Source organism: Strongylocentrotus purpuratus, unplaced genomic scaffold, assembly GCF_000002235.5.
Source record: "Strongylocentrotus purpuratus isolate Spur 01 unplaced genomic scaffold, Spur_5.0 spur5_scaffold_18, whole genome shotgun sequence".
NCBI lineage: Eukaryota > Metazoa > Echinodermata > Echinoidea > Camarodonta > Strongylocentrotidae > Strongylocentrotus > Strongylocentrotus purpuratus.
In genome coordinates, this window is record NW_022145603.1 from 8,307,456 (window position 1) to 8,335,389 (window position 27,934).

The 27,934-nt window shown below is 38.2% G+C and overlaps 1 protein-coding gene and 1 long non-coding RNA gene across 2 annotated transcripts; both read left to right on the top strand.

Annotated features, from left to right (window-relative positions):
- Positions 1 to 68: 68 nt before the first annotated feature.
- Positions 69 to 27,854, top strand: LOC594565 (RNA polymerase-associated protein CTR9 homolog). Its single transcript, XM_030989135.1, is given in 20 exon segments — positions 69 to 183; positions 2,481 to 2,579; positions 3,656 to 3,895; positions 4,765 to 4,882; positions 6,640 to 6,729; positions 7,404 to 7,660; positions 8,456 to 8,563; positions 10,146 to 10,265; positions 10,936 to 11,142; positions 12,127 to 12,255; positions 13,353 to 13,536; positions 15,433 to 15,483; positions 15,486 to 15,520; positions 21,337 to 21,522; positions 22,462 to 22,605; positions 24,350 to 24,442; positions 25,558 to 25,674; positions 26,395 to 26,612; positions 26,896 to 27,031; positions 27,728 to 27,854. Coding segments are annotated over 20 exon segments (2,607 nt in total). The 5' UTR covers positions 69 to 126; the 3' UTR covers positions 27,746 to 27,854.
- On the top strand, positions 15,794 to 19,373 carry LOC115925400. The gene is made up of 3 exons (XR_004064688.1): positions 15,794 to 16,153; positions 18,083 to 18,344; positions 18,671 to 19,373. It is a non-coding gene; the product is annotated as an uncharacterized LOC115925400 (long non-coding RNA).
- Positions 27,855 to 27,934: the final 80 nt, after the last annotated feature.

Below are 27,934 nucleotides of genomic sequence, written 5' to 3' on the forward strand. Positions count from 1 at the left end.
CTCGGTTCGGATTTATCATTATAGAAAGGGACACTACCAGGGAAGGGACACTAACCAGCAGAACAAGAGCGCGCCAGCTTGCGATCTAACAAATTCAGTTTTGGCATTGGGATCGAAACGCTCAAAATGGTGCTGTCTTCTGGCCCAAGATTTGTGGAAATCCCTCTCCGGGACACGGATGAGGTAAGTCAAAATCTTTATAAAATCATTTTACTAACCATCTTGAAGCTTAGATTTGAAGGTTTATTGTAATTGATGAGAAAGTAAAGGAGATGAGAGTGATTTTGTCTGGAACAGATGGCTCTGTCCATGTCATTTCAGACAGAGTGTGTTGTGTATGCCCACCCGTAAGAATTGGTGTAACGCTGTGCATTGTACAAATTTATAGCCAGTGCCAAGCGATAAATATTGATATCACCTAGCCTTAATTGGCACCAAAATTACCCTGCATGAAGAGTGATGTAAGCAAAATCCAGAATGTATTTATATTCGCCAATTCCTGCACCAAACGATCAACTAATGAGACTAAGTTATGATTTGCAGAACAAGGTCAAGGGAATAACAAATCCATTGGCATTAGATCTAGAGTAAAGGAGCCGGTAATCGGCCAGCTCCAGTTTTCGGCCGATTGGTTGGATGCAAGGTAAAATCCCTCTAAAATACATCGCATAATAGCATAACACATATCCCACACATACCATACCATGCCAGTGTCACTGAAGAACCACATTTGCAATGAAAAATATATCCTAAAATATCACATTTTAGCGATGTAATCGGCGGTCCCGCTACCCGAATCTGAAAAATCGAGTATCTTACGCATGTCTGTAAGAAATATGGGTACCTTAAAATGAGCTTTATTTCAAGTATTTTTCAGATTTAGAGCCCGATTTTGTGCTGGTCGCAAGCTCAAAAGTATTTCATCGCATGTATTAAATCAATGCAGCCGTACACCGCAGCGCACACACGATATCTCTGTCTAATTCAGATTCCAATATCCGATCACCGCAGTACTAGTTTTCGGCCTGGCGAGCTCCGGGGAGCTCCGGCGTGGGATACCTGCTCCGCCCGCTAGTGCTATAGATCAGCGCGGAAACACACGGCGCGTGCGCGCGCTTCCTATTGACTTTGTACATGCGGCCGAAAACTGGTACGCTATGCCGAAAACTGACTCCGAAACAGTGAAAATTGAAATGAATATTGTCATGGCAATTCGTGATTTTTTTTTCTGGGATTCTTGTTTTGTTTAAATAATAATAATATTTGCTTCATGATTTGAACAAAAAATGATAATAAATAGGAAGTAAAGGGTCCAAAAAATAGGATTTTGTCTTAAGTGGCCGAAAACCGGCTCCTTTACTCTATATCATTTTGTAGACTTTTTGGAATTTTGGAATTTTATTTATAAAAAAGAAGAAGACAAAGTCATTGTTATTGTTATTCATTTGTCAACCTTTCCCATATTACAAGTGTAACCCTTGGCGCATGCACAAGGGGGATTAATTGGCGATTTTTACTGGAATCTGGCAAAATTTTGCCCTTAGTTTGTCGTTATCTAGACTTAACAGTTTGATTTTGAGAAAACAATGATGATTAGAAAGTAAGTAGTTGTAAAACAACAAATATAAGGACTTACAAATGTACTTTAGTTAATCTGTCTGTTTTTTTTGTTAAGCTACTGCGCTCAATGAGTTCGCCAATCACACACGAACACTCACTAACCCAATGATGCTTATCATGCTTCAGTCTTTCAGTGGGGCTAGATGTAGTCTCTGTGGAACAACTGTTCAATATCAGAGACTGAAGCTTTCTGTCTAGGTCCAGGGTTAATGTTAAAGGGAAATCCAACCCAAATAGACAACTTCTCCAAAAGAAAGCAGAAAATTAGAGAAGCAAACTGATGAAAGTTTCAATTATATCTGACTAAATATAAGAAAGTTGAATGAATGTTTGAAAGTTGTAATCACTACCAGTAAACGTATGGGAACTTCAAATTGGCTGAAGCGGTAATGGCATGTGATATAGTGCCTGACTACTTTCCAATCTGCTCCAACATATAAAATGACTAAAATTTAAATTTTTCAAAAATTGATGGCTCAGGAGGGTCTATTCTTTTTAGAGGACCTAAAGTAATATGATATCTATAACATATTTTGAGTAGTGCCCCAAGAGAGAAGGAACTTACGAGAAAAACAGACATTAATGATATTTTTGAACACTGCAAATGGGAGAGTTACCCACGTCTACGTCACATTCCACTGACCAAACTACCAATTTCAGATTCGTACAGACTTAGTAATCTCATATTTCAAATTAAAAAAATCAAAAAAAATCATAACTTCCTTACTATTGGTCCGATTCATTTCAACATTTTGCCATTCTGTGTCTGTTATTTTTTTGCTTTCATTCAAGTCAACTTATTACAAGGGTTGGATTGCCCTTGAGATAGTGTAAGATTTGATGTTATCTCTTCCATCCAGGTGATTGAATTGGACTTGGAGCAGCTGCCCGATGGGGAGGAAGTCCTGACAATCTTGAAATCAGAGAATGCGCCACTCAAGACATGGCTAGAACTTGGGGTAAGCTTGTTAGTAGAATGAATGCCTCGCTCACAACTGACTCGGTTAACGGCCACCAAAAAAAATGGACAAGAAACAAAATGAAGGGCAATAAAAGACTACCAAAGCAAAGGCCCCTATAGATGTATTGATATGAGAAGTATGTTGGTTTTAGATACACATTTATGTCAAGCTTATTCTATATTTTTATGCCTCCGTTACGAAGTAGCCGGAGGCATTATGTTTTCGGGTTGTCCGTCCGTCCGTACGTACGTACGTCCCGTTCTTGTGATCGCGTTATCTGAAGAACCAATCTATGGATTCCTGCCAAACTTTGGTCATGTATGTATCTTGCAGAGCCGATGAACTGATTAGATTTTGGGGTCATGAGGTTAAAGGTCAAAGGTCACAGGGCTCATTATGTATGCATAAACAGCTTGTGATCGCGTTATCTCAAGAACCGATGATGGATCGCTGCCAAACTTAAGTCATGTATGTTACTTGCAGAGCCGATGAACTGATTAGATTTAGTGGTCATGAGGTCAAAGGTCAAAGGCCACAGCACACATTATGTATGCAAAAACAGCTTGTGATCGCGTTATCTCAAGAACCGATTGATGGATTCCTGCCAAAATTAGGTCATGTATGTTACTTGCAGAGCCAATGAACTGAGTAGATTCTTGGTTCATAAGGTCAAAGGTCAAAGGGTCATATATGTATATGAGAAATTGCTTGTAATCACGATATTCTGAGAACCTGTCAATGGATTACAATTGAACTTGAATTCGAAAAATTTCTTCTGTTTTGGTTTGTAAAATTGCTCTATGACGGAGGCATCATTTTCGACTGCACGCAGTCGAATTCCATCTAGTTTAATTCTGTTGTTGTTGATAGTGGTGTTTAGTCTGTCAATTGTGAACAAAGCCTAAGTTTTCATGAAAATATTAACATTGTTTGATAAGATCTGAAATTCTAAGGGATTTTTGAATAAAACTTGAAAAATGTTTCACATAGGCAGGCCAAGTCTGACTTCGTGGAAAATCCTTGCATCTTGAAATGTAAAAATTTATTTATTTTTTGTAAAAATTTATTCACAGTTGGAGTACTACAAGAAGGAGAGCGTTGATGACTTTGTGAAGATCTTTGCATCATGGCAGGCAGATGCCAACCTGGATTACTCAGGCAACGAGAAGGATCAGATGACTGCTCTAGATACCCTAGCAGCTTACTATGTACAGCAGGCTCGCAAGGAGAAGAACAAAGACTCCAAGAAAGAGCTCTTCACACAGGCCACACTCCTATACACTATGGCTGATAGGATCGTCATGTACGATCAGGTAAATGTGAACAGGGTTTTTTAATACTTTACTACGGTATGTCCAACAGGCTTGTAAGGAGAAGAACAAAGATTCTATAGAGCTGTTAACTCCGGCCACTTGCCAATACAGGATGGCAGATGTGTACAGTGCTAAATATCTTGTTAATTTTTTTAATATGAAATTAACAAAGAGAGAAAATCATGTATTTAATGTCATTATAAAATATTTTAAAATGTTTTTTTTTATTTTACATGACAGAAATATTATCAATGAATGTAAAATTACATTTTAAAAACCAGAAAAATTATAAATTGCTGTCCTATGGATATACATGTACACATATTAGAAAGAGGAGCGAGAGTAAGGCTCACGTAATCTGTGTGATGATTGATCTTTGACCGAAGTTTTACCCACTGTCCATTCAGACCGGACATTTTCCATGGGAAGTGCTTGGTTTGAAAGGAGTACCGTAAATCTCTGTGTATAAGATACCGCCTCCATAGGCAGTGTTCAAAAACCCACGCAGGGAATGACCTTTATTTTACTGCGAGGTGCAGTTAATGGCGCCAATTTGTGCTTGTCACAAATAATAGTAACAATGTCATTTTTAAAATTAAAGATGACAGAAAATTTTTCCTCAAAGTCCAACCAGAAATCCGGACATATAGGTAATGTTGTTCTAGTTTCCGAGTGGTGAGTCAACACACCATGTATGACTGATGAGCTGGTAGACATTGCCAGGCATAAATTGACACTTAAAAATATTTATCATTTATCTTGTACCTGTGTATATTAAAGACTTCTGATATTTTTTTTCGGCGGAAGAAAGGTGTGTCCTATACACAGAGATTTACAGTAAGTCATTTATTTTTGTGTTTGTATCCTAGAACCATCTACTGGGACGTGCTTGTTTCTGTCTTCTCGAAGGGGATAAAATGGACCAGGCTGATGCTCAATTCAACTTTGTTCTCAACCAAGCTCCTAATAACATTCCAGCTTTACTAGGTAAATCACAATTACCCAGTTTTTAAACCCTATCTGCACTAGTTTGGCCTAGAGGGATTAGACCTCCTTGTATGGTCACTGATAGGTAGTTACCTCATCAAATCAGCTCTCAATTAACATAAGAAAAAGGGGACCATGGGGGACCAACAGTTACCAAGTAGGCATTGTTTGCTATATAGAGGGCGCCAGTAGCTATAAGTAGTGCAGTGGGGCTTTAAAAATTATATATCAAAATTTTAAAAATTCATTGAATAAAAAACTGGAAAGTGTGTCAGTTCTGAACAAAAGAAAGAAATTATTATTATACAGAAGGCAATGGACTGTCGACCTGAAATCAGACATTAATCTGCCTGACAATCAGAATTTGTTGGTGAATTTATTGCTTCACGATAGTAAGAATTTCATATCAATGACTTTATTATTTTTTCTTTCTTTATGTTACTTACTTTTTGTTGTTGTTGATAAATTAGAGTTTGCTGGTGAATGTGTTGCTTCACAGAAGTTAGGAGTCTACATCAATGAATTCATTTGTTTCATTCTGTCTTCAGAGATGTCTGTTTTCAGGCCCTGATACCTGCCCATTAAAGACATTTCAGGGATCATACTGCAATGTTTGTATGGGGCTTTCAAAAACCCTTCAAGACGGTCATTTCACATTTTGTGGTTTAGCATCGGAGCCCTAAGAAATATCTCAGGGGGGTGTTTCACAAAGACCAAGAACAACTTTAAGTTGAACTTAACTATGGCAGGCCGTTCATGTTTGCTCTCACCATTTACTGGCATTGGTCTCTGAAAGGATGTACAAATCGTGGTCCCAAAACTACAGAATTTACATTTTTAAAATTAATAATCCGTTATTGAAGGAAAAAATATTATCTAAAGATCATAATGGTGAGAGCAACCAGTGGTATGACCAGCCTTCCATAGTTAAGTCCAGCTTAGAGTCGATCTCAGTCTTTGTGAAACACTCTCCAGATGCATGAGTAGAAAGGGCAAAATTTGTACACACACCTGTTGATGTAGAACATGGACAGCTCAATAATTAATTGGGATCAAATTCATCTTTCCTGGAAGCCTATATTAAACGGACTTGGTAACATTGTTAAGATGAGAGAAAATGGTGCTAATATAGTGAATTCAATGCTAGATGTACAATTAAAGGAGCTACACAAAGAAAATTCACTAACAACTGATAATTAGAACAAATTACACATGTATGGAAAGATTTTCTCTTGAAAAACACAAATAATTTGCTGAGAAATCATATAGATATCATGGAAAGGCGTAAAATGCAATTTTTCAAGGCCCTTCTTAGACATATTTTGCAGAGGAGAGTTGTTGTATTTGATCAGTAAGGCTTCCCCTTCGCAATGATATGAGTTTTGCATCAATTCAAAACACTTTTGCTTCTTAGTGTGATTCCTTTAAAGATAATCTGAAAGTTTGAGTGAAAACAGACCATTATTGATGATACAAATAGGGAAAAACTGAAAATTTAAATATTGGTTGGGCGAATTCACTGTTAGAGGGTGTCGCACAGTGACGCCTTCAAAGGAAACCATGAATATCTTTGTGGTTTGGGAATTTTTTCAGGATTTTTTGCATGTTAGAGGGTTAGTACGGTAAACAAAATATAATAAGTAACGTTTCATTAAAAAATTACACAGTTTTTGCTATCAACCTTCAACAATGTTACCAAGTCACTTTAATGATTTTGTTCTGTTTTCTTTGTTTTTGTTTTTGTTTTTGGTGTGCAGGTAAAGCGTGCATCTCATTCAACAAGAAGGACTGGAGAGGAGCGTTGGCTTACTACAAGAAAGCTCTCAGAACAAACCCTAATTGCCCAGGTATGTAGTGTACTGCCTCCATTCATCCATCCATGCAATTCAAGGGATCAACAATGAATACAACTATTTAGCCACTAGAGGGCATCAACAGATATATCAAATACTTGTTTTGGATTGGTTGTTGTGTGTTACAGGTTCATTGGTATATAAATCTATATTCAATATATATATATCAATATGATTTGGTTTCTCCTCTGATGCCTCTAGCTATGCATGATAATCAATACATTGTTCGATTACTCCTCTTCTCTCCTCTGACCAACAAATCGCTGAAGGAATTGTATGATTCAAATCAACATTTACATCACTTTTCAACAGTTTTAAGACCATTCTTTTTTACCATTGCAAACTAGCTGATGAACAGGAAAAATCTGTACAAGGGTTAAGGGTTGGAATCCCAGCACAAATGTCCTTTTGCAAGACGTTAATCCACATTTGCCACTCTCCACCCAGGTGTAAATGGTTCCTGGCAATTGCTGAGGTGATAATAATAATAATAATAATTCAGGGCCCACACGAAGAACAGCATTGATGCTGTTGAGATTTCCCTGTGTTATCAAAATTAATACATGTATTATTTTTTATTATATTGTATTTTGTTGGAAATGAAAAATTATCCAACATAAAATACAATAATATTCAATGCTTTCTTTGGATCCTTTTTACCTGTATAGCGGCTGTGCGACTGGGAATGGGCCACTGCTTCGTGCGTCTGGGTAAGCCTGACAAGGCTAGACTAGCCTTTGAGAGAGCTTTGCAGCTGGACCCTCGTTGTGTTGGAGCCATTGTGGGTCTAGCCATCCTTGAAGCCAATGGGAAGGCTCCAGACTCCATCAAGAAGGGTGTCCAACTACTCAGCAGAGCCTACACCATTGACTCTGGCAATCCAATGGTCCTTAATCATCTAGCTAATCATTTCTTCTTTAAGAAGGTCAGTGTTGTAGTAGTAGTAGTCGCTCTATACAGAGCACATTTATTTTTCATTTCTTTTCACATAAGATAAAGAGTGACAGACAATAAAAAATGTAATGATATAACAGAAATGAGCATTGCAATATCTTTGACATTGTTTTTTAGTCATTGTTATGCAAAATTATTTGTTTACAGGAAATGAAAAAAAAAAAACCTTCTTGAAAGCAATGCTTGTTAGGTGTAGGTTCGTACAATAATAATTAAACTTAAATTTGAAAACAATAACGGGAATCAGAAAAACATGACAGACAATAAAACAAACTTTTAAAATGACAGTAAACAAATAAGAAGCAGTAGCAGGATGACAAGATGAGGATGATACATAAAGAAAATAAGACTGAGAGAGTGACAAACATATAAAGGGGGAAAACAGCAGAAAGAGAAGAAGAAGACTGAGAGAGGGGTAGAGGGAGAGAGAGAGAGACAGAGATGGAGAGAGAAATAAATTATGGTGATAAGATTTTTCATCTTGTACAGCCAAATTAAAACAATGAAGAAAATAAGACAATCACAAGAAACACAAAAGAAGAGGCATCTTGACCGTGCTTGTCAAAACTTTGCAGGCCTGACTCCTGAGATTACAGTTGACATCCAGAGCTCAATCTTCCTCAATGTTTCTCATTCTTCATCTTCATTTGTTGAACAAGAATATCTTACAGATGCAGATGTTCATTAACATCTGAATTAGGGCTACTTGAATTTGTTTGCAATTTTCTTAATCAGACCTTTTAATAAATTTGTATTTGATTGACAGGACTATACGAAGGTACAGCATCTTGCTCTCCATGCGTTACATGGTACAGAGAATGAAGCTATACAAGCAGAGAGTTGTTACCAGCTAGCTAGATCATTCCATGTACAGGTATGTATCTACTACACATCCAAACTATTTAATAATATAATCTGGATTTATATAGCGCTTAATACGAAATACCATCTCTAAGCGCTTTCCAGACATTATTACCCCGGTCATAGGATTCATTCACGCACAATGTACACCATCTCCACTCCCTGGGGAGTATTCCTACCATGTGGTAACTGTGAGGGCATATGGCAATTACTAACACAAAGGCTTTCAACATCCTACCCCATTTTTCTCCTGCATATGGAGTGGCAAATTTAAGTTAATGCCTTGCCAAAGGACATTAGTGATGTGTTGGGGACACAGCACTATTTATGCCTCCCTTCACCCAGGCTCTCAGCGGACTGTTGTTTAACCTTGATCCACATTGAGTGAACTGGCCTTGTTGCATCTTAGCAGAGGACCAAATAATTTTAGCAGGTGAAAGTCATCGTTTAACAATGTTAAATCTGAGATGCATGGCCCTACATGTTATCAGTGTCTGAAACATGGTGTTATTTTGAAGCCCTAAACAATTGCGTGTCAAAATGATCATGAGGTGCCTCATTTCCCCAATAGACTAATGTTATGAAAACTGTTAGGAAAACAGAGAATTTGACTTTGATTACCAATCATAAATATCTTGATAATCAGACAGGCGATCGGCTTGTTAAAGGTAAAGACCAGTATTGGAAACGCCCCAATTTCAAAAAATGAAATGGAAGCTCTTATTACCAATGATGTGAAAGAATATGTTTTGAATATTTCATAAAAATGTTGACGGAAAACCGCCTACTAATTGATATATTTGGTAAATTAGTGTATCTCTCGCCTGTTGAGAGATACAAATGCATGTGTCGCGCACGTGTGTGTAGTCCCATATACATCTTTCTGTGTACAGTGATTCTAACTTTATGAAGACTTTGCCAAATTTCTTATCATTTTGATGATTCCAGAACCTTGCAGTACATCTATGCTAGATGATCAACCTTTTCTGATCGATTTCACAATGTTTCTTTCACAATGCAATCGCATTACCATAACTGGTCTTTAGCTTTAAAGTCATGGGGTTCCTGACTGACCTAAAGGTTTATAATTATCATTGCAGCATGAGCTAAGTCCAGGATTTGTTTCAGAATCTGAGACAATTTTACCGAGTCACGTAAGAGTGTACATTGGCATATTTATTACCCTTGTCAGAAAAGAATTTGACCTAAGCATTTTTTTTTCTTCTGAACTACCCCTAGTACCAACCCTGAGAACACTGAATGTGGTGCTGGAGGCATGATTCTTTACATCTGTCCAGTATTTATCTTATCGAAGAATCATTTGTTCAGACCTTATCCTCTAAATTCATGGAAATGTCATATTCTTTTCATAGGGTGATTATGACCAGGCTTTCCAGTACTTTCTGGTTTTACATTATAAGATGGAAAATAATTATTGAGGAATCATTTGTCTAGCCTCTGAAGCTGAGGTAATGATATGATTGCAGGGCCCTCAGGGAGAACAGTATTGATACTGATGAGGCTACCCTGGATAAACAAGATATATTATTATTATTATCCTCTAAATTCATGGAAATGTCATTTTCTCTTCCTAGGGTGATTATGACCAAGCCTTCCAGTACTACTATCAGGCGACCACGTATGCTACCCCAAACTTTGTTCTGCCCCACTTTGGCCTTGGTCAGATGTACATTCACAGACGAGACACAGAGAATGTAAGAGGGTTTTTCTTCTTCTTCTTCTTTCTTTTTTACCAAACTACCGTGGGAGGGATTTCCTTCAGGAGTAAATTTGGTTTACTTGTGGTTTATAAGAGTTGAGCAAAGATTACAAATTTAAAAAGAAAAGAGCACTAAACACTCTTAAGTAATTTTCATGAGTTGCAAGTGATCACAGATTCCCCCCTTTTTTTTTGGGGGGGGGGGGGGTTGTTATAGCAGGTTGTATCTAATGGAAGAAGTTGTGGATTTAAGATGATAAGAGGCAGTTTGCAGCTCCATTCAATTGTATGAGAAAGTTAAAACTGTTCATCTCCAAGCAATTCTTGCTTTCTTCATAGTTATACTAAACTGGAAATATCCTAGTTACCAGTCAAAGAGTGTTAGAGAGGAAGATGTTTTGTATGCTTTTTTGTAAATAGATTTCTAGTCGAGTTGATGAATACATGTTCTTTTGCATATATTAAACCATTTTCTATAGACAAAAACTGTATCAGGTTTTGTAAGTATGTGAAGAAATTGATTTGCCTCAATTAATGTTTCTTGAGAATGTGGCGTATTAAAGCTTACATCTAAATGTATTTAACAAAGGCCCTAATTCAAACACAAAAAAAATACGCATTTTACAATTGATGTGTATAATTCTGCTGTTAACTGTACGTCACAGGCATCTCAGTGTTTTGAGAAGGTGTTAAAGGCTCAACCCGGTAACTACGAGACAATGAAGATCCTCGGTTCACTCTACTCAAACTCTAAAGATGAAGAGAAGAGAGATATCGCTAAAGGTCACCTTCAAAAGGTCGTGGAGCAGTTTCCCGATGACGTCGAGGCCTGGATTGAGCTCGCTCAGATTCTAGAGATCACTGATGTACAGGTGGGTCAATAACAAACATCTTTGTCATTTAACCTGGTGCCTGTTTCATAAAACCTGATATAAATAACAAGTAACAATAACTCTTATAAGCTACTGAAAATCATGGCATTTGATTAGCCGAGGGCAAATATGTGATAGATATTTAGCATGTGTTATTGATAACAAGTTTTATCAAACAGGGCCCTTTTGTGAATAGTAATGACAATGGCTTCTTCTATAATACTTACATCTATCATGCTGTGACATTCATAGTGCTTAGACATCAAACTAGCTATAGAGAGCTGTCAAAGAGTCTAGTACTCAATTATATCAGATACCCTATTACACCTGGGTGGAGAGTGGCAAATGTAGATTAATGTCTTGCCAAAGGACGTTTGTGAAGTAATTGGAACCTCGTACCTAGTGATTCACAAGCCCAGTGACTTATCCACATGACCGCGATAAATCTAGAATATGTAAGACACAGCTTTAATGTAGAGGTGACCGTGCGAAGATACAGATTAAAATCATTGTGAATTGATTTAATGTTGTGGTATAAGCCTGCCAAATGTAAACAAAATACCCTGAAAACCGTGTACCCTGAAATATGCTGAAATGGATATGTAGACATCAGGCAGTGTTGCAGGCAGACGATTTATATAGCTAGAATGGTCCTGCCTTATCATGGAATGCTTTGTTTATTTTGCTCAATAACTTTGCAATTAAGTACTTTTGTTTCAGGATTGCATGTATTTTGCAGATGCTATTTGTTATACAAAAAGAAACATGAATTTTTTTCTGGATTGTGGTAGGATATATTTTCACATTAGTAACTTTCTCTGTAATGAAATAGCTAGGGTCGCTAATCTCCCTCTCTCTCTCTCTCTTCTGGTCTCCTAACCATGTAGACTGCCCTCTCTTCATTAATAACTTTTCCTTGAATGAAATAGCTAGGATTTCTAATCTCTCTCTTACTCTTTCTCCTCTGGTCTCCTCACCATGTAGACTGCCCTCTCTGCATATGGTACTGCTACTAGGATTCTCAAAGACAAGGTCCAAGCCGACGTCCCTCCAGAGATCCTCAACAACGTGGGCGCTCTTCACTATCGCCTGGGTAACGTACAGGAAGCCAAGGTAAGTCCAGGGCGGGGTTCATTGACATGTGGCCCTGCCCCCCCCCACTCAGTGTTATTTAGGGTACGCGTATGCATGTTCCCTCCTTTTGAAAACACCCCCTAAGTCTGGTGTGTAATGTCAATACGGGCCAGATTTTTGTGTACTGCGAGCCGGACTTTGGTGCGTGAAAAGTACCCCTTTACCGGACATTTTGGGAACACGCATGCGGTCCTTCTGACCCTTGAGTGGAGGGCCTGGGGGCCCGGGGACAATTGTTCTGTGGTTAATTTCCTACACTAACCCATTTTATAACTAAATTCCTGGGACCAGTTTCACAAAGTCTTTTTTTTCAATAACAAATGACAAAATCAGTGACTTATCTGCTGATAACCAATCAGAAGCAAGGATTTCACTAGCTTATAACAAGAACTGTCATTTGTCACTGATGACAAGCTTTGTGAAATGGGGCCCTGGACCAAACGCTGTACCCATAGCTAGTTGAGGCAGAGAGTTATGTCACTGGAAGTTGTTTCTGATTGGTCAATCAGTAATGGAGCTCCTAAGTGTGGATACTAATATCCAAGCTGTTAGTGATATGATTATCCACCAATCAGAATGACCCATGAGGTGGGATAACCCCAGGAAGGTTTATTCAGATGTGGCAAGGTAATCTATCCATCCTGGGGGTGTTTCACAAAGATCCTAAGTCAAACTAAACTCTAAGTTGGACTTAAACATTATGGAAAGCCATTTGTAATCTTAAAATAAAATGTATTCAAAATCGAAAATTCAATTATTTTAGACTTTTTATAAATTCTACATCAAGAACATGAAATCTCCTTGATAATGGAAAATATGAATGATTTGAATCAACATTTTATGCGTTTTAAAATAACTTTTACAAAATATTTTCATAGGTGCTAATGGCTTTCCATAATTGTTAAGTCCAACTTAGAGATAAGTTCAACTCAGGATCTTTGTGAAACACCCCCCTCCCCCAGGTATCTTCTCCTAGTTTGGAGGTTGATTACAATTTTTTAAACACATCTCTGATATCTGCCATTCCAGTACACTCTTGTCTTGCAACTACTTCATCTTACTTATTGACCCTGTAGCGCTACTACGAGGCATCTTTGGAACATTCCAAAAGAGAAAGGGAGCATGATGAGATGTACTACAACTCTATCTCCGTGACAACGTCCTTTAACCTCGCCCGTCTCCACGAGGCCCAATACAACATGGAGAATGCTGTCAAACTCTACAAGGAAATCTTGAAAGAACATCCAAACTACGTTGATTGTAAGTCTTTAAAGGAACTTGGCAACATTGTTCAGATGAGAGATAATGGTGCTAAGGTAGTGACTTCAATGGTAGATGTACAATTAAAGATCATCTGAAAGTTTGAGTGAAAACAGACCATTTTTAATGATACTAATTGGGAAAAACTGATCTGATCGATTCTTTAATTCTCCCAACTATATTGTCACAAGTTAATAACATTTGAGGTGAATGAAAATCATCACAAAACAATCAATTGGCTCTATATACCATTCCATACATTTAAGTGTTGAAAGATTTTCAAGAGCCTGTTTTATGTCTTATTTTCATAAAAGAATGGTTGGGAAAATTTAAAAAATACTTAGGAGAATTTACTGTAAGAGGGTGCCACACAATGTACCTTGAAAGAAAACCATGAATATCTATGTGGTTTGATAATTTTGTCAGGTTTTTTATGCATGTTGGAGGGTTAATACAGTAGAAGGAATATAATAAGTAACATTTCATACAAAAACTATGCAGTTTTTCCATCGACCTTCAACCTTGTCAACGAGTCACTTTAAAGCTTAGCAGGAATTGTAGGCCTGATTCTAAACATGTACGCTTGTTTTGAATTAATCACAACTTGACATCACTTACACGTCTGTACTCCGTACCATGGTTGTGGAACAGAGACTGTAAGATCAAAGGGTTGGTATGGAGCAGTAGATCATGCTTCACAGAGTGGAGGGTAAAATGAGAAGAGGAAGGCAAGGGATTAGATGGATAGAAGGTGTCACCAAAGAAACAGACAAGTCATTATCTAATCGAGACTTGTAGCTACTATACAGCCAACAATGCCTAAGCGGTTCAAGTTGATCCCCCATTACATGGTCCCCTTTTCTTATGTTAATTGAGAGCTGAGTTGATGAGATAGCCACCTGTCAGTGACCACGCAGGGAGGTCTAATCCCTCCTGGTCAAACTAGTGCAGAAAGGCTTTAAAGAGAGATGTGCATCCTTGCACAGGACAGAGTATCCTTGAGAGGGTTTGTTCATGGGGTCACCAGGGGGTGTTTCATAAGCTATTCGTAAAGTTACGCATGAATATGAAGTGCCAGATAAGATGCCAACAGTTTTTCCTGATTGTTTAAGAAAGTGTGATTATATTTCCAATAACCTCAATTAAATTATGGCAAAAAATAAACTTTGCATTAAAAATGTTTGTTATAATTAGAATGTTAATGTACATCTGTACAGTTCAACTTTAGTTGATGCAGTTAAAAAAGATTGAGCATCCGATTTGGCGTTTCATATTTAAGTCATTCGTAAAGTCATGCGTAACTTTACAAACAGCTTTATGTGAGAGACAACTCAATGGCACCTAACATCAATAACATCTCCAACTAAAGAGATAGGGATTTTTAAGTTTGCACTTGATTGGCCGACTTGTGATAAATTCAGAACAATTGCAACTTCTTATAAGATGGGGTCCTGGTAAGGGAACTGCAATTTTGAAATAAAAGAAAGTAATTTTGAAGTATTTATCATGTAGTAGATTGCTTGTTTTGACCAGCAAAATGTAAATGTAACTAATTAAACAAGAATTTGCTGGAAACCATATGCATTTAATCCATGTTGTCTTGTGCTTGACACTCTTTTGGGACAAGTTGGCTGAGTTTCCTTATCTTTCTTTACTCTCTTTTTTTCGCTCAATGCTGTGTAGCATATGTCCTTTAATTGTAGTCTTTGACATTCAATTTCACTTTGGCCGGAATCTATGAAAACTTTCCTGTTACTACCAGAATCATGCAGTTCGTCTTTACATGAAGCTTAAAAGTTGTACTTTTTAAAAAAGAATAATGAATAGGTGTCAAGTTGCCTGCTTATAACTGTAAAAGGATTGTACTTACTACTCCTGTTTTCCCTCCGTTTACAGGCTACCTTAGATTGGGGTGCATGGCGAGAGAAAGAGGTCAAATCTACGAGGCTTTGATTGGTTCAAAGAGGCTCTACAGATCAATCAGGTCAGTAATAGACCAATCAGCTTTGTTTTACCAACAGTTTCATTCACATTATAATCGCATGACCAGAACTTGGCTTTATCTTAAAAGTGTACCAATCCGAGAAACATGTTTTACTTTTAATGTAACGGATTTGACATGGCTAAACCTTTATCGTTATTTGAACTTTGAATAATTCTTCTACAAAGAGATATTGCTAGATATTTTTATTTGATATTTTGATCACACTGTAACTTTCGGCAGGTCTAAAACACACTCGGCTACACCTCATGGCCCGAATTCACAAAGGAGGTTTAGATTTAACCCAGGCTAAATCGCGTCATAATACGTCATAACCCCAAGCTTTAGACCATGGGTCATTATTTTGGTATTCACAAAGGAAGTTTAGATTTAACCCAGGCTAAATCGCGTCATATTACGTCATATTTTTAGCCTGCTCAGAAGGGTGGTTTAAACAGCGGGCTAAATCTAACCCACGGTTTAACCCACGGTTTAACGCGTCATATGACGTCATACCAGCGAGCTTTGGCTTTTTAGCGCAGACGACCGTACAAATTTTGTTGACAAATTTGTGGTGAAACAAAGTGAAGAGACCTTCACAAAGTTGCTGTTTTTTCAACTTTGATAGCCTACATTGTAAGTATTTTTAGTTATTCACAACATATTTGTACCATGTTCTCAGTTCTGCTACAATGGAAGCCCAATTGAACATGATTTATATGCGTAAAAAGTGCACGAATAATAATCTTCATCGTAAGTTGCACAGCCTTTGCGAACATTGTCGCAGAACCTAACGCAGCTCGGACCCATGCGTGTGTATTTGTGTTGTGTTGTTTATGTAATCCTGCGAGGCAAGGCAATTTCGCAATAACTGCGAATGTGCCAGCTAATAATACAAAATTAGTTAGGCCTATAACACCACACAATTGTGTGATTCGGGAAGAAAAATATGTTAATCATGACATTTGAGACATTCCTGGCCTCCTCCGGGGGGGGGGGGTGGGGGGGGGGGGGGGGTCAGCGACAGTTCCATTTGTATTTTCTGCTCTGGCCTCTGCTGATGCTGCTTCTCATCTGACTAACGGAGGAGAACGAAAAATGCCGAAATGAAAATGAAAATTCTTCCACGCGCTGATGGATTTTACTAGTCTAGTCTAGATCTAGGCTACTATATACAGAGGCCTGGTCTATACCTAGATCTAGACTAGTCTCTAGTACTACTAGGCCTACACTGACACTCAGTACTGACTGAATAAGACCTGAGCTTGAGCTCGAAGTCGGTGGCAGTGAGACACGCAAACACGACGTGGGCCTAGGCTAGATGATAGATCTAACGTTAGGCCTAGATCTATCTAGATCTAACGTTAGTCCTCAGTCTCAAGAAATTAGTCAAAGCACGCCAAACCATGGCATGAATTTATTAAAAGTATTTTGTAAATTATTGTAAAAGATGCAGATCTAGATCTAGAAATCTAGAGGTCTAACAGTTAGATCTAAGTTAGAATCTATACCTAGCTGATAGATCTAGTCTAGTCTAGATCTAGACTAGATTCTAGACTATTCTAGATTTAGAAATTGAAATGGAATTTAATATTTTTCAAAATCTAGACCTAGGGTCTAGACCTAGATCTAGTCTAGATCTAGGTCTAGTCTAGATCTAGGTCTAGATATCTAGTCTAGTACTCTAGACTTTCTAGATCTAGAACTAGTACCTAGGCCGTAGGGTCTACCGGTATAGACCTCAGGCTCTAGATCTAGAATCTAGTCTATGTGGTCTAGAATCTAGACCTTTCTAAAACTACTTTTCATAAATTCATGCCAAGCCCGCGCCGATGGTTTGTTGTGTTGTGTCTTGAGAAGTTGAGTGTTTGTGTGTCTCACCGTCACTGAGTTCGAACACAAGTCTGAGCTGAATGAGAGGTACTAACTTTGTCTTTAGGCCCATCTAGATCTAGATCTAGACTAGACTCTAGTACTGACTGTCGAATGTCTCTACACTCAACTCCTACAAATTTATACTAGGTCTAGTCTACATCATGATCATGTCTAGGCCTAACTGTTACTGTTAGAGTCTACATCAATACATTGTTGTACATGTACTTGAATTTTGAAGCAAGTTTAAAATCTGTGCAAGCAAATAGCCAATAAATCAATGTGTGTTCTTCCTAATCTACATGTAATCTTAGTCAAATTCAACCTTTCACATGGGACATCTAATGCTAATTTACATGTACATGTATCTAATTTCATTTCATTTTATCAAGCATGAGTAGATTTTTAACAAAACATGACAGGAATTGGCCCCTACGTTCTTATGGAGGTTCAGTGACATCATCTTTCCTAATTGCCCAATAGTATGAATCAATAGCACTCATTTCTTTAATGCAATCAAAGTATCGTTAATATTTTTTTTAGAGTTTGCAAAAGCTATTCAAAATCAGATTGTCTACAATACTAAGAATGCATAACATGTAATATCATAGGATTTATTTGATAAACAATGAATGATATTTTTTCATTTCATGTTCTAATTTTAATTCACTTTTTTCTATTTTGTTGTGACAGAGACAGCATGGCTGAATATATTCACCATCTCCGCCAGCTTGATCGGAACAGAGAGTTGATAGGCAGACCTCAGAGAGGCCTTCGTGACCCATGAACCCTTTTGAAGTGTATGATGATGAGTCATTTCGGACCAGGTACTGGTTTTCCAAAGAGACAGCGCTCTACCTCATCAACTTGGTGGATGAAGAGCTGAGGAGGACGACAGACAGAAACGACCCAATACCTATACAGGTAGTGACAGCACTTCGATTCTATGCTGTTGGTGAGTAATTTACCTTATTTAATTTTTAGTAAATTTCTATTTAATCTGGGCTGAGCGAAAAAGTAAAAGGGTAAAATTGCGGTTACCATATTTTGCGGGAGTTTTTTCATAAACCGGGAGATTCTACATCAAAGCGGGAGGAAGGGCGTGGTGGCATGAGACTCCCTCTAAATGCAAGAGGGTTGACAGCCCTGATTTAATAAAAAAATCTATTCTACAATTTTAAGGACTTTAAACATTTCTCAGTTTGAGAATTTGATCTGGCCATGTAACTTGTAAGAAATTGTACTAGTTGATATTTCACTAAAAGGATTTTTTTTTTACAGGGTCATTCCAAAAGATGCATGGTGATGAGGCACAACTTTCACAGTCTTCTGTATGCAGAGTCATCAAAGACATGTCAGAAGCGTTTGCAAGAAGAAGGAAACAATTCATGAAGTTCCCAACATCAAGAGAAGAAGTAGAAGCAACACAGCAGCAGTTCTACCAATACTGCAGGTTGCCAGGTTTTCTAGGTGCAATTGATAGGACTCGTGTCTACATCAGGAGTCCTGGTGGAGATCAAGCACTGTATTTTATTAATAGGAAGAACAGATACTCTATTAATGAAATGAAAATTTTCCCTTTTTTGGAGATGCTCCCCATTTACTTTTAATGCAACTAATTAAATGACCGATATGGAATTGGTTCACCCTTTAGTTTCTCTGAACGAAACGTACACCCATGCAGTACTGTGGTCTGAAACAATTAGACCGTATGATTTGAAATCTAATGGTTGATATAGTTCCTCCCAAAAACATTTTTGCAAAAGGTACCAACCACTTTGAAAGGGAAATCGTCATCATCTTCATCATTATCAACATCGTCACTGAAATCGTTATTTGACTGCTTCATCACCATCGCCACCGACAACATTGCTGTCATCATTATCATCACTGACATCATTATCGACTTCAATATTGTCTTCGTCAATAACCTTGAATACTTGTTTTGATTATCCATATTAAATCGTCAATATTTAAATATAAATTTCTCTTGTTTGATGGTGTGGTTTTTCTCGTGAAATCATTAAGTTAGGAGGTAAACGTTTTACAAGTGAATGACCTACTTTGTTTATCTTGTTTAATTATTAATATACCATTTGCTGTTATCTATTACTTATAATTACCCAGTACACACCATGAATTAAAATGGATTCGGTATGTTTCGCTAAATCCAAACACCCACACAGAGAGAGCAAAAGATAAAGAGAGAGATGAAGAAAGAAGGAGAAAGGGTATGTGTGAGAGAGAGAGGTGGAGAAAAAAGAGAAAGAAAAGGGGTACGAGAGGGATTAAAAAAATGGGAGTTCTAACGAAATAAAAAGATATTTGAGAGAGGTGGGGTGGAGAGCTGGTGAAAAAAAGAGAGACAACAAACAAAAACAAGGAAGGTGAAAGAGTGAGAAATAGAGACGAAATTTACAAAAAACTTCTTTTCTTTTTGTTTAAATCACTATTCCCTTGAGAAATTCAATAAAGCAGAAAAATTAAGAAAAAAAAATGAACGCCCCCCTAAGAAAAGAATTAATACAGCAAATAAACAAATTCAGAAAAAAATTAATGCCCCCCCCTAAGAAAACAATTAATGCCCCCTCCCCCTAAGAAAAATTAAAAACAAAATTACCCCCACCCCCAGTAAAGCCCCACCCCCCTAAAAAACAATTAATGCCCCCTTCCCCCTATGAAAAATTAAGAACAAAATTAACCCCCCCCCCCCCCCCCCTCAAAAAAAAAAACCCATCCCCTAAGAAAACAATTAATGTCCCCCCCCCCCCCCCCCAAATTAGGCCTAATAATTCTTTATCACATGTCAAGACTGCCTTGTTTTTGCTGTCCTCCTATTTTATGTGACCAGTAAGCCCGGTTTTTTTTTCTCAATACATCTATGCATTTTATGCATTAATGCCAGTATTTTCTATCAGAAAGTATTTATCGTAACCTTTCAGCCCTTTCTTTCTACATCATCAACACATTCTGGACTAAACGTCATCGATCGCTTTCGCTGCCTCTACGGAGTCTACGCTATATATAACACGAGTCTACTCTTACTTCGGATTGATTAATTGCTAAACTAAAGTGTGACCTACGCTCTAAAATCATCATAACAATCAACGAAAATGTGATCATATAGCTCTAAAATGAACACTACATCATAGAAAATTTTCACTCTGGTATAAGGGTCGTTTACAAAAGTTTTTTGTGGACTCTTCCTCGAAAACTGTCGATGTTTAGTGTGTTGTGATGCCCAGCTGATCATAATTATGTCGGACGATTATAGGCCATAAATTAACAACGATAGTGAGGAATTATTGAGGTAATTTATGCGAAATTCTATAATATTTTGAGGACATCTGTAAGAGAACTGTTTTAGTATGTGAATAGTGGTTTAAAGTCTTATCTCAACTTAGAATCGGTCGGTTTTCAGTCTCTACTTGTAGGCGAAGAGTAATAGCCCAAATACAACTGAATCTGGACTTAGCAGACGACGGTGAACTAGGTGGAGTAACCAAGTGTACTGAGCGCGCATGCTCAGTTCAGTGCTTCAATTCTGCGCATGCTCAGTTTATTTTTGCTCTCTTAGGCATGCTTAAACCGTGGGTTAAACCGTGGGTTAGATTTAGACCATGGGTTATCTAACCCACGCTTTGTGAATACCGAGCGAGGTTTAAACCGTGGGTTAGATTTAGCCTGGGCTAAATAAACCAGGGTTAGATTTAGCCTGGGTTAAATCTAAACCTCCTTTGTGAATTCGGGCCCATGTGTTTAAACCAAGCCCAAAGTTACCTTGTGCACAGAATTCCTACCGACCCACTCATACCTGCGCACATGTATACCTGTAAACCTATAGACTGCCAAGAAAAGTAAATTGAGGTTGGCTATATATTCTAGCTATAAAACTATATTTTTTAGGTGATTGATATATTTTAAGTGAATGTTTTGTTAATTGCTAGGATCATCCTGATGCCTGGTCTCTGATTGGCAACCTTCATCTGGGCAAGCAAGAATGGGGTCCAGGACAAAAGAAGTTTGAGAGGATCCTCAAACAACCAGCCACTCAGAATGATACTTACTCCCTTCTTGCACTGGGCAATGTGTGGCTACAGACCCTCTACCAACCAACCAGGGACAAAGAAAAGGTGCGTACAATGACTTTTCTCATTTGTAAAGGGATATTGTTGTGGTCTAGTGGATAAGTCGTCGGACTGTGGATCACAGGGTCTGCGGTTCGAGTCCCGCTACGGCACTAATGTCCTTTGGCAAGATATTAAGCTACATTTGCCACTCTCCACCCAGGTGTTAAATGGGTGGGAAGGAATTCCTTGAATGCTGTGAGCGCCGAATCGGCTGCCTAGCAAAGCCGGGGTAATAGTTGGAGCGCCTTGAGCACCATGGATGGTTGATGTGTGCGCTATATAAATGTCCAATATTATAACTATTGTTATTATTATTATTATTTTCTTCACAATAGGTAATTGTTTCCTTTGTGAATGAAGTGTCGTGTGTATGATACTTGCTCCCTTCTTCCACTGGACAATATAAGTTTGGCTTCACACCCTCTACCAACCAATCAGAGGCAAAGCAACGGTTTGTAGAATGACTCGTCCAGAGTAGTCTATTGCTCCCCTTCTGCTTCTGAAGAGCATGAAGTCTTATACCATCACACAGAGTTAAAGCCCTTCTGGCTCTCAATAAACAATATCACACCTGGGCCCGTTGCATAAAACTACCAGTCATGGTAACTTTGCCATCAATGGCAACTTCCATGGTAACAGGGCTCAAAAGCCAATCGAAATCAAGGTTTCCATGGTAGTTACCATCAATGGTAACTTTTGTGCAACGGGCCTGCTCTCTTCTTGCATTGGGCCAACCCACAAGGCACAACAAAGGTGTGTAGGACGATTTCTTTGTCATTCACAAATATTTCCTTTTAGCACGAAGCATATTTAATGTACGAGCATACTTTATATTGAGTAAACGTTTTCTTGCTCACCCACCAACAAAATAAATAATTAACCTGTGCAGAAGCAAGATTCTCCTTGATGATGGAATGTATCTGTATTTCTGTGCTACTACAGGAGAAGCGTCATCAGGAGAGGGCGCTGGCTCGGTACAAACAAGTCTTGAGAAGCGATAGCCGAAACATCTACGCAGCCAATGGTATCGGATGTATCCTGGCTATGAAAGGCTACATCAGAGAGGCCAGGGACGTCTTCTCACAGGTAAGTTTACTAAATAATTTACTACTACTACTACTACTACCTCTACCACTACAACTACAACTACCACCAAGACCACCACCGCCGCCACCACCACCACTACTACTACTACTACTACTTACTACTACTACTATACTACTACTACTACTACTTACTACTACTACTACTACTACTACTACTACTACTACTACTTACTACAACTACTACTACTACCACTACAACTACCACCAAGACCACCACCTCCCCCACCACCACCACCTACTACTACTACTACTACTACTACTACTACTACTACTACTACTACTACTACTACTACTACTTACTACTACTACTACTACTACTACTACTACTACTACTACTACTTACTACAACTACTACTACTACCACTACTACTACTTACTACTACTACTACCACTACCACTGCAACTACAACTATCACCAAGACCACCACCGCCGCCGCCACCACCTACTACTACTACTACTACTACTACTACTACTACTACTACTACTACTACTACTTACTACTACTACTACCACTACAACTACCACCAAGACTACCACCTCCCCCACCACCACCTACTACTATTACTACTACTACTTACTACTACTACTACTACTACTACTACTACTACTACTACTACTACTACTACTACTACTACTACTTACTACTACTACTACTTACTACTACTACTACTACTACTACTACTACTTACTACTACTACTACTACTTACTACTACTACTACTACTACTACTACTACTACTACTACTACTACTACTCCTACTACTACTACTACTACTACTACTACTACTACTACTACTACTACTACTACTACTACTACTAATACTACTACATACTACTACTACTACTGCTACTACAACTACCACCAAGACCACCACCACCATCACCTACTACTACTACTACTACTACTACTACTAATACTACTACTACTACCGTTGTATCTAAGCAGCCAATGATATTGGATGTGTCCTGGCTATGAAAGGCGACATCAGAGAGGCTAGGGATGTCTTCTCTAAAGAGAAGGTTGAGTCCTAGTCAAGATGACATATCATTTGTGAGCTTTCATTCTGTGTAGTTTATTGTAACGATAATGGTGCTACTACTACTACTACTACTACTACTTCTACTACTACTACTACTGATGATAGTTTGATATTTGATGTACAATGATAATTTTGGCTTTCTTTCGTGGTATATCAGATATATTGCATTCAGCTAAAATAAATATTGCACACGTCAAAGTCACTTGTAATATTTGCAAGTTGAATGCAGTATATCTGATATACCACTCAAGGGCAGCTATTTGCTATATGGAGAATTTGCATAATTTAAAGGGATCCGGTAACTTTGTCGCAGATTCTGAATCGAAATTCTGGATTTAGCTCATGCTGCAATGATAATTTTAAACCTTTAGGTCAGTCAGGAACCCCATGACTTTTACAAGCCGATTGCATGTCTGATTATCAAGATATTTATGATTGGAATTACAAATTTGTTTGCCAAATGGTCTTCATAACACTATATGTATGGTTAAAACCGGTCACTCAAAGAATTTTACTTTTTTGAGGCACTTCTTGATCATTTTGAAGCGCAATTTTTTATTCACCATATACACCATATAATATTACACCATATCACAGAAACTGATAACACGTAGGGCCGTGTATCTCAGATTTAACATTGTCAAACGATCCCTTTAAAACCAATCGTCTTTTTTTTTTATGCAGGTGAGAGAAGCTACGGCTGATGTATCTGATGTTTGGCTGAACCTAGCACACATCTATGTGGAGCAGAAGCAGTACATCAGTGCCATACAAATGGTCAGTATTCAAATTGGCAACACTGAATTTGCTTTCAAAATTCAACTTTTCCTGTGAAACCATAGATGCATATATCAAAATCAGTTATCAGAAATGTCTTATATTGCTTTTTTTCTTCACCATTTCAAGGATCTATCTGTTTAGAGAGGTAAAGATTAGTATTCCAGTCAGATACCCGATCTTAAAGAGGGGTTCATTTTCTTTGAGGTGTCATCAAGTAAATATCTGTACTATAGATAGCTTCCATACTATGTACTCAATCATAATTAAAGTGTTTTGAAAGTCTTAATATGTGATGTATGAAATAGATATTTTATGAATGATATACAGTGAAACCTGTCTCTAAAGACCACCCAAGGGAGACAAGATAAGTGGTATTTATAGGCAGGTGGTTTTTATGTAGAGGTTTCTTTAGTACATGTTTCAATGAGAAACCATTTTCAAGGAAAATAAAAAAAAAGTGGTCTTTGTAGACAGGTAGTCGCTAAAGCAGGTTTGACTGTATATACATGTAGGTGCATTGGAATTAGAATGGCTTGGCAGTCATTTTGTAATCCAGAACAATTTGAGGTAGTCCCCAAATTGTACCTTCTACCAACTTTAAATTCAAGTAGGCAAGATTTCATCCACCTGTGGACTTTCTCAAGCCAAGAGAGTCTCCACACAATTATGAGACATGAGATAGCAAGAATTAATCTGAAGAATACCTTGGATTGAGATCTCCACATGAATAGATGAAATATTGCCTGCCAAATATAAAGCTGGTATATTCAATCTTAAAGGTACCATTTAATTTATCATATCTATTTGGACCTGATAGATATCGTGCACGTGTCGCGTAGTCCCATATACATCTTTCGGTGTACAGTGCTTGTAACTTACGACCAAGACTGGGCCAAATTTCTTATCATTTTGATGATTCCAGAACCTTGCAGTACACACCAATACTTACAGGTGTATATGCTAAATAATCAACCTTTTCTGATCGATTCCACAACGTTTCTTTCACAATGCAATCGCATGACCATAACTGGTCTTTATCTTTAAAGGGTTTACATGATATTTTGGATTTCATACCTGATTGAGCTTTACATTTGTTTTCCTTCCTCCATCAGTATGAGAACTGCATCAAGAAGTTTTTCAAGTTCCACAACACGACTGTCCTGAGCTTTCTAGCGAGGGCGTACTTCAAGACTGGCAAGCTCAAGGAGTGCAGGCAGACATTGCTCAAGGTAACAATCCCCAACCACCCCCAAGAAAAAAACACCTAGATGATTTATATAACTGTCTTATAAAGGTGATAATGCTCTTTTTGCCCCCCCCCCCAAATGATAATACCATGCGTTTACAATGCGCCATGCGTATGTTTATTGTGTCTACAGAGTGCAATTTCGTTTGATCAATTTGCACTATTGCATGGTGACGTCACTTACCTCAAAATATACTCTGTACATCGTTAGTGACACCAGCGTGCGTTGGTGCAAATTTATCAAACAGAATTGCACGCCTGGCGAATGATGCTGTTCAATATTACTTTTTAGCGCATGTCATGTGATTAAGAATTGACCAATGAGGTTGCAAGAATCTTAGTAGGTGTTGTATAAAGGGAGATAATTACCCTGGCTTAAGCACGGGTGCTATTATGTATCGTACACCATTTGCTAGCTGTTAATTGATGACTTGTTGCTCTAAAATGACGGAAGAAGTGAAATGCTTCTGATGTGGAATATAAAGCAAATAATCACCTTTTGTTTCAGGCGATGGCAAACTATCACTTCCTCAGCGATCTGAATGAATACGCTATCTTTCCTCAGCTTCGCTTTGGAAAGAAAGCTATACATCCAGATCGCCTCGGAAGTGATAGTTTGTCCCATCACCTTCACCAAGGGTAATTATTTGCTTAATATTATTATTATCATCATTATTATCCCTTTTCATTCTCTGTTGACTAGGCCAAGCGTGTCTCTCCGCATGACAGCCTGATAACCTACAACCTCTCACTGGTCCTGCAGCGTATCGCCATGTATGTCCTGCGTGATGAGAAGTCCAACCTGAAGACCGTACTAGGTGCTGTGTCGGAGCTCAAGACTGCTCAGAGGTACTTCACGTACCTCAGTAAGTCAGGAGATAGGATGAGATTTGATCTGTCACAGGCTGGAACAGAGGCAAGGTGAGTCCAGACCGCCCATTCGGCCATTTGTTTGATTCTATTTGAATATGAAAGGGAGGGTAACCTGAAGCCTTTATTCAATGACAAATGACAAAAATCAGTGACAAATCTGCTGATAACGATCAGAAGCAATGATTTCACTAGCTTATAACTAAAACTGTCATTTGTCACCGATGACAAAGTTTGTGAAACAACCCCCTGGTGCTTGGTAGAGTACATGCAAGCTGATGTTATCACCGTCACCACCATCGTTATCATCTTCATCATTTGTGTTTGAATGCAGGCAATGCGCTGATCTTCTAAGCCAGGCACAGTACCACGTACAGAGAGCTAGGAGACAGGATGAAGAAGACAGAGCACTTAGACAGAAACAAGAAGAAGAGAGAGAGGCTCTGAAACAAAAACACCTTGAAATACAAGTAAGTTGAATTTAAGTGTAAAACCTCCAAAAAAAAATGTTGTATTGCCCTTTGGGACAGACACAAAAATCTTGAAATCTATGGTTGACTCTTTTTTTTTAAACCGTTTTTTGACAAAAAAATAGTAGTAGTAGTAGTCAAAGAAGAGGGAAATATAGTGAGAGAGAGAGAGAGAGAGAGAGAGAGAGAGAAAAAGGGGGGGGGGGAGAAACATAAGAAAGAGAAAGGGAAATAAAACCACATTCTTAAATGTTGTTATAAAAGTGATATGTACGACAAAAAGATACAGATGGTCAGAATGTGCTTTAAATTAAAAAGAAATCTTTTTGTCTCAAAAGGATTGTAAAAAGAACTAATGCTTTGGATGAATCCAGAAGAACGTAACCAGATATTCAGTGGTATGGTCCTGACAAGGCACTAATGTCTTTGGCAAGACGTTAATCTAACATTTGCCACTCTCCACCCAGGGTAATTGCTTTTGCGTGGGGATGTGAAAGTAATGTGGTTGGATGAGCATGTGCGATGTAAAATTGGGTTTGCCGGAATGCTCCCTAGGGAGCGGAGAATGTGCATCGTTCTCCAAGCCTAATCCGAGACCGGGTTAATAATATGTAGATGCGCTCTTGAAATAAAGTATTAGGCGCATTATTGTGAGCTATTAATTAATATTCCTTCTTTCTGTCTCTCCATTTCTAGATGGCCAAGAACAGGTAGAGGAAGAGGACGAAACTCTGATTGAGAAGAGAAATGAGCCATTGAGAAGACCAAGTATCTTGACATTACCTGATATCATCGAGACAAACCCAGAAGCCGCAAGGGAAAGGTAATGAGAACATCGGTGTTTCACAAAGACTGAGATCAACTTTAAGTTGGTCTTAAAATGGCAGGCCATTCAGACCACTT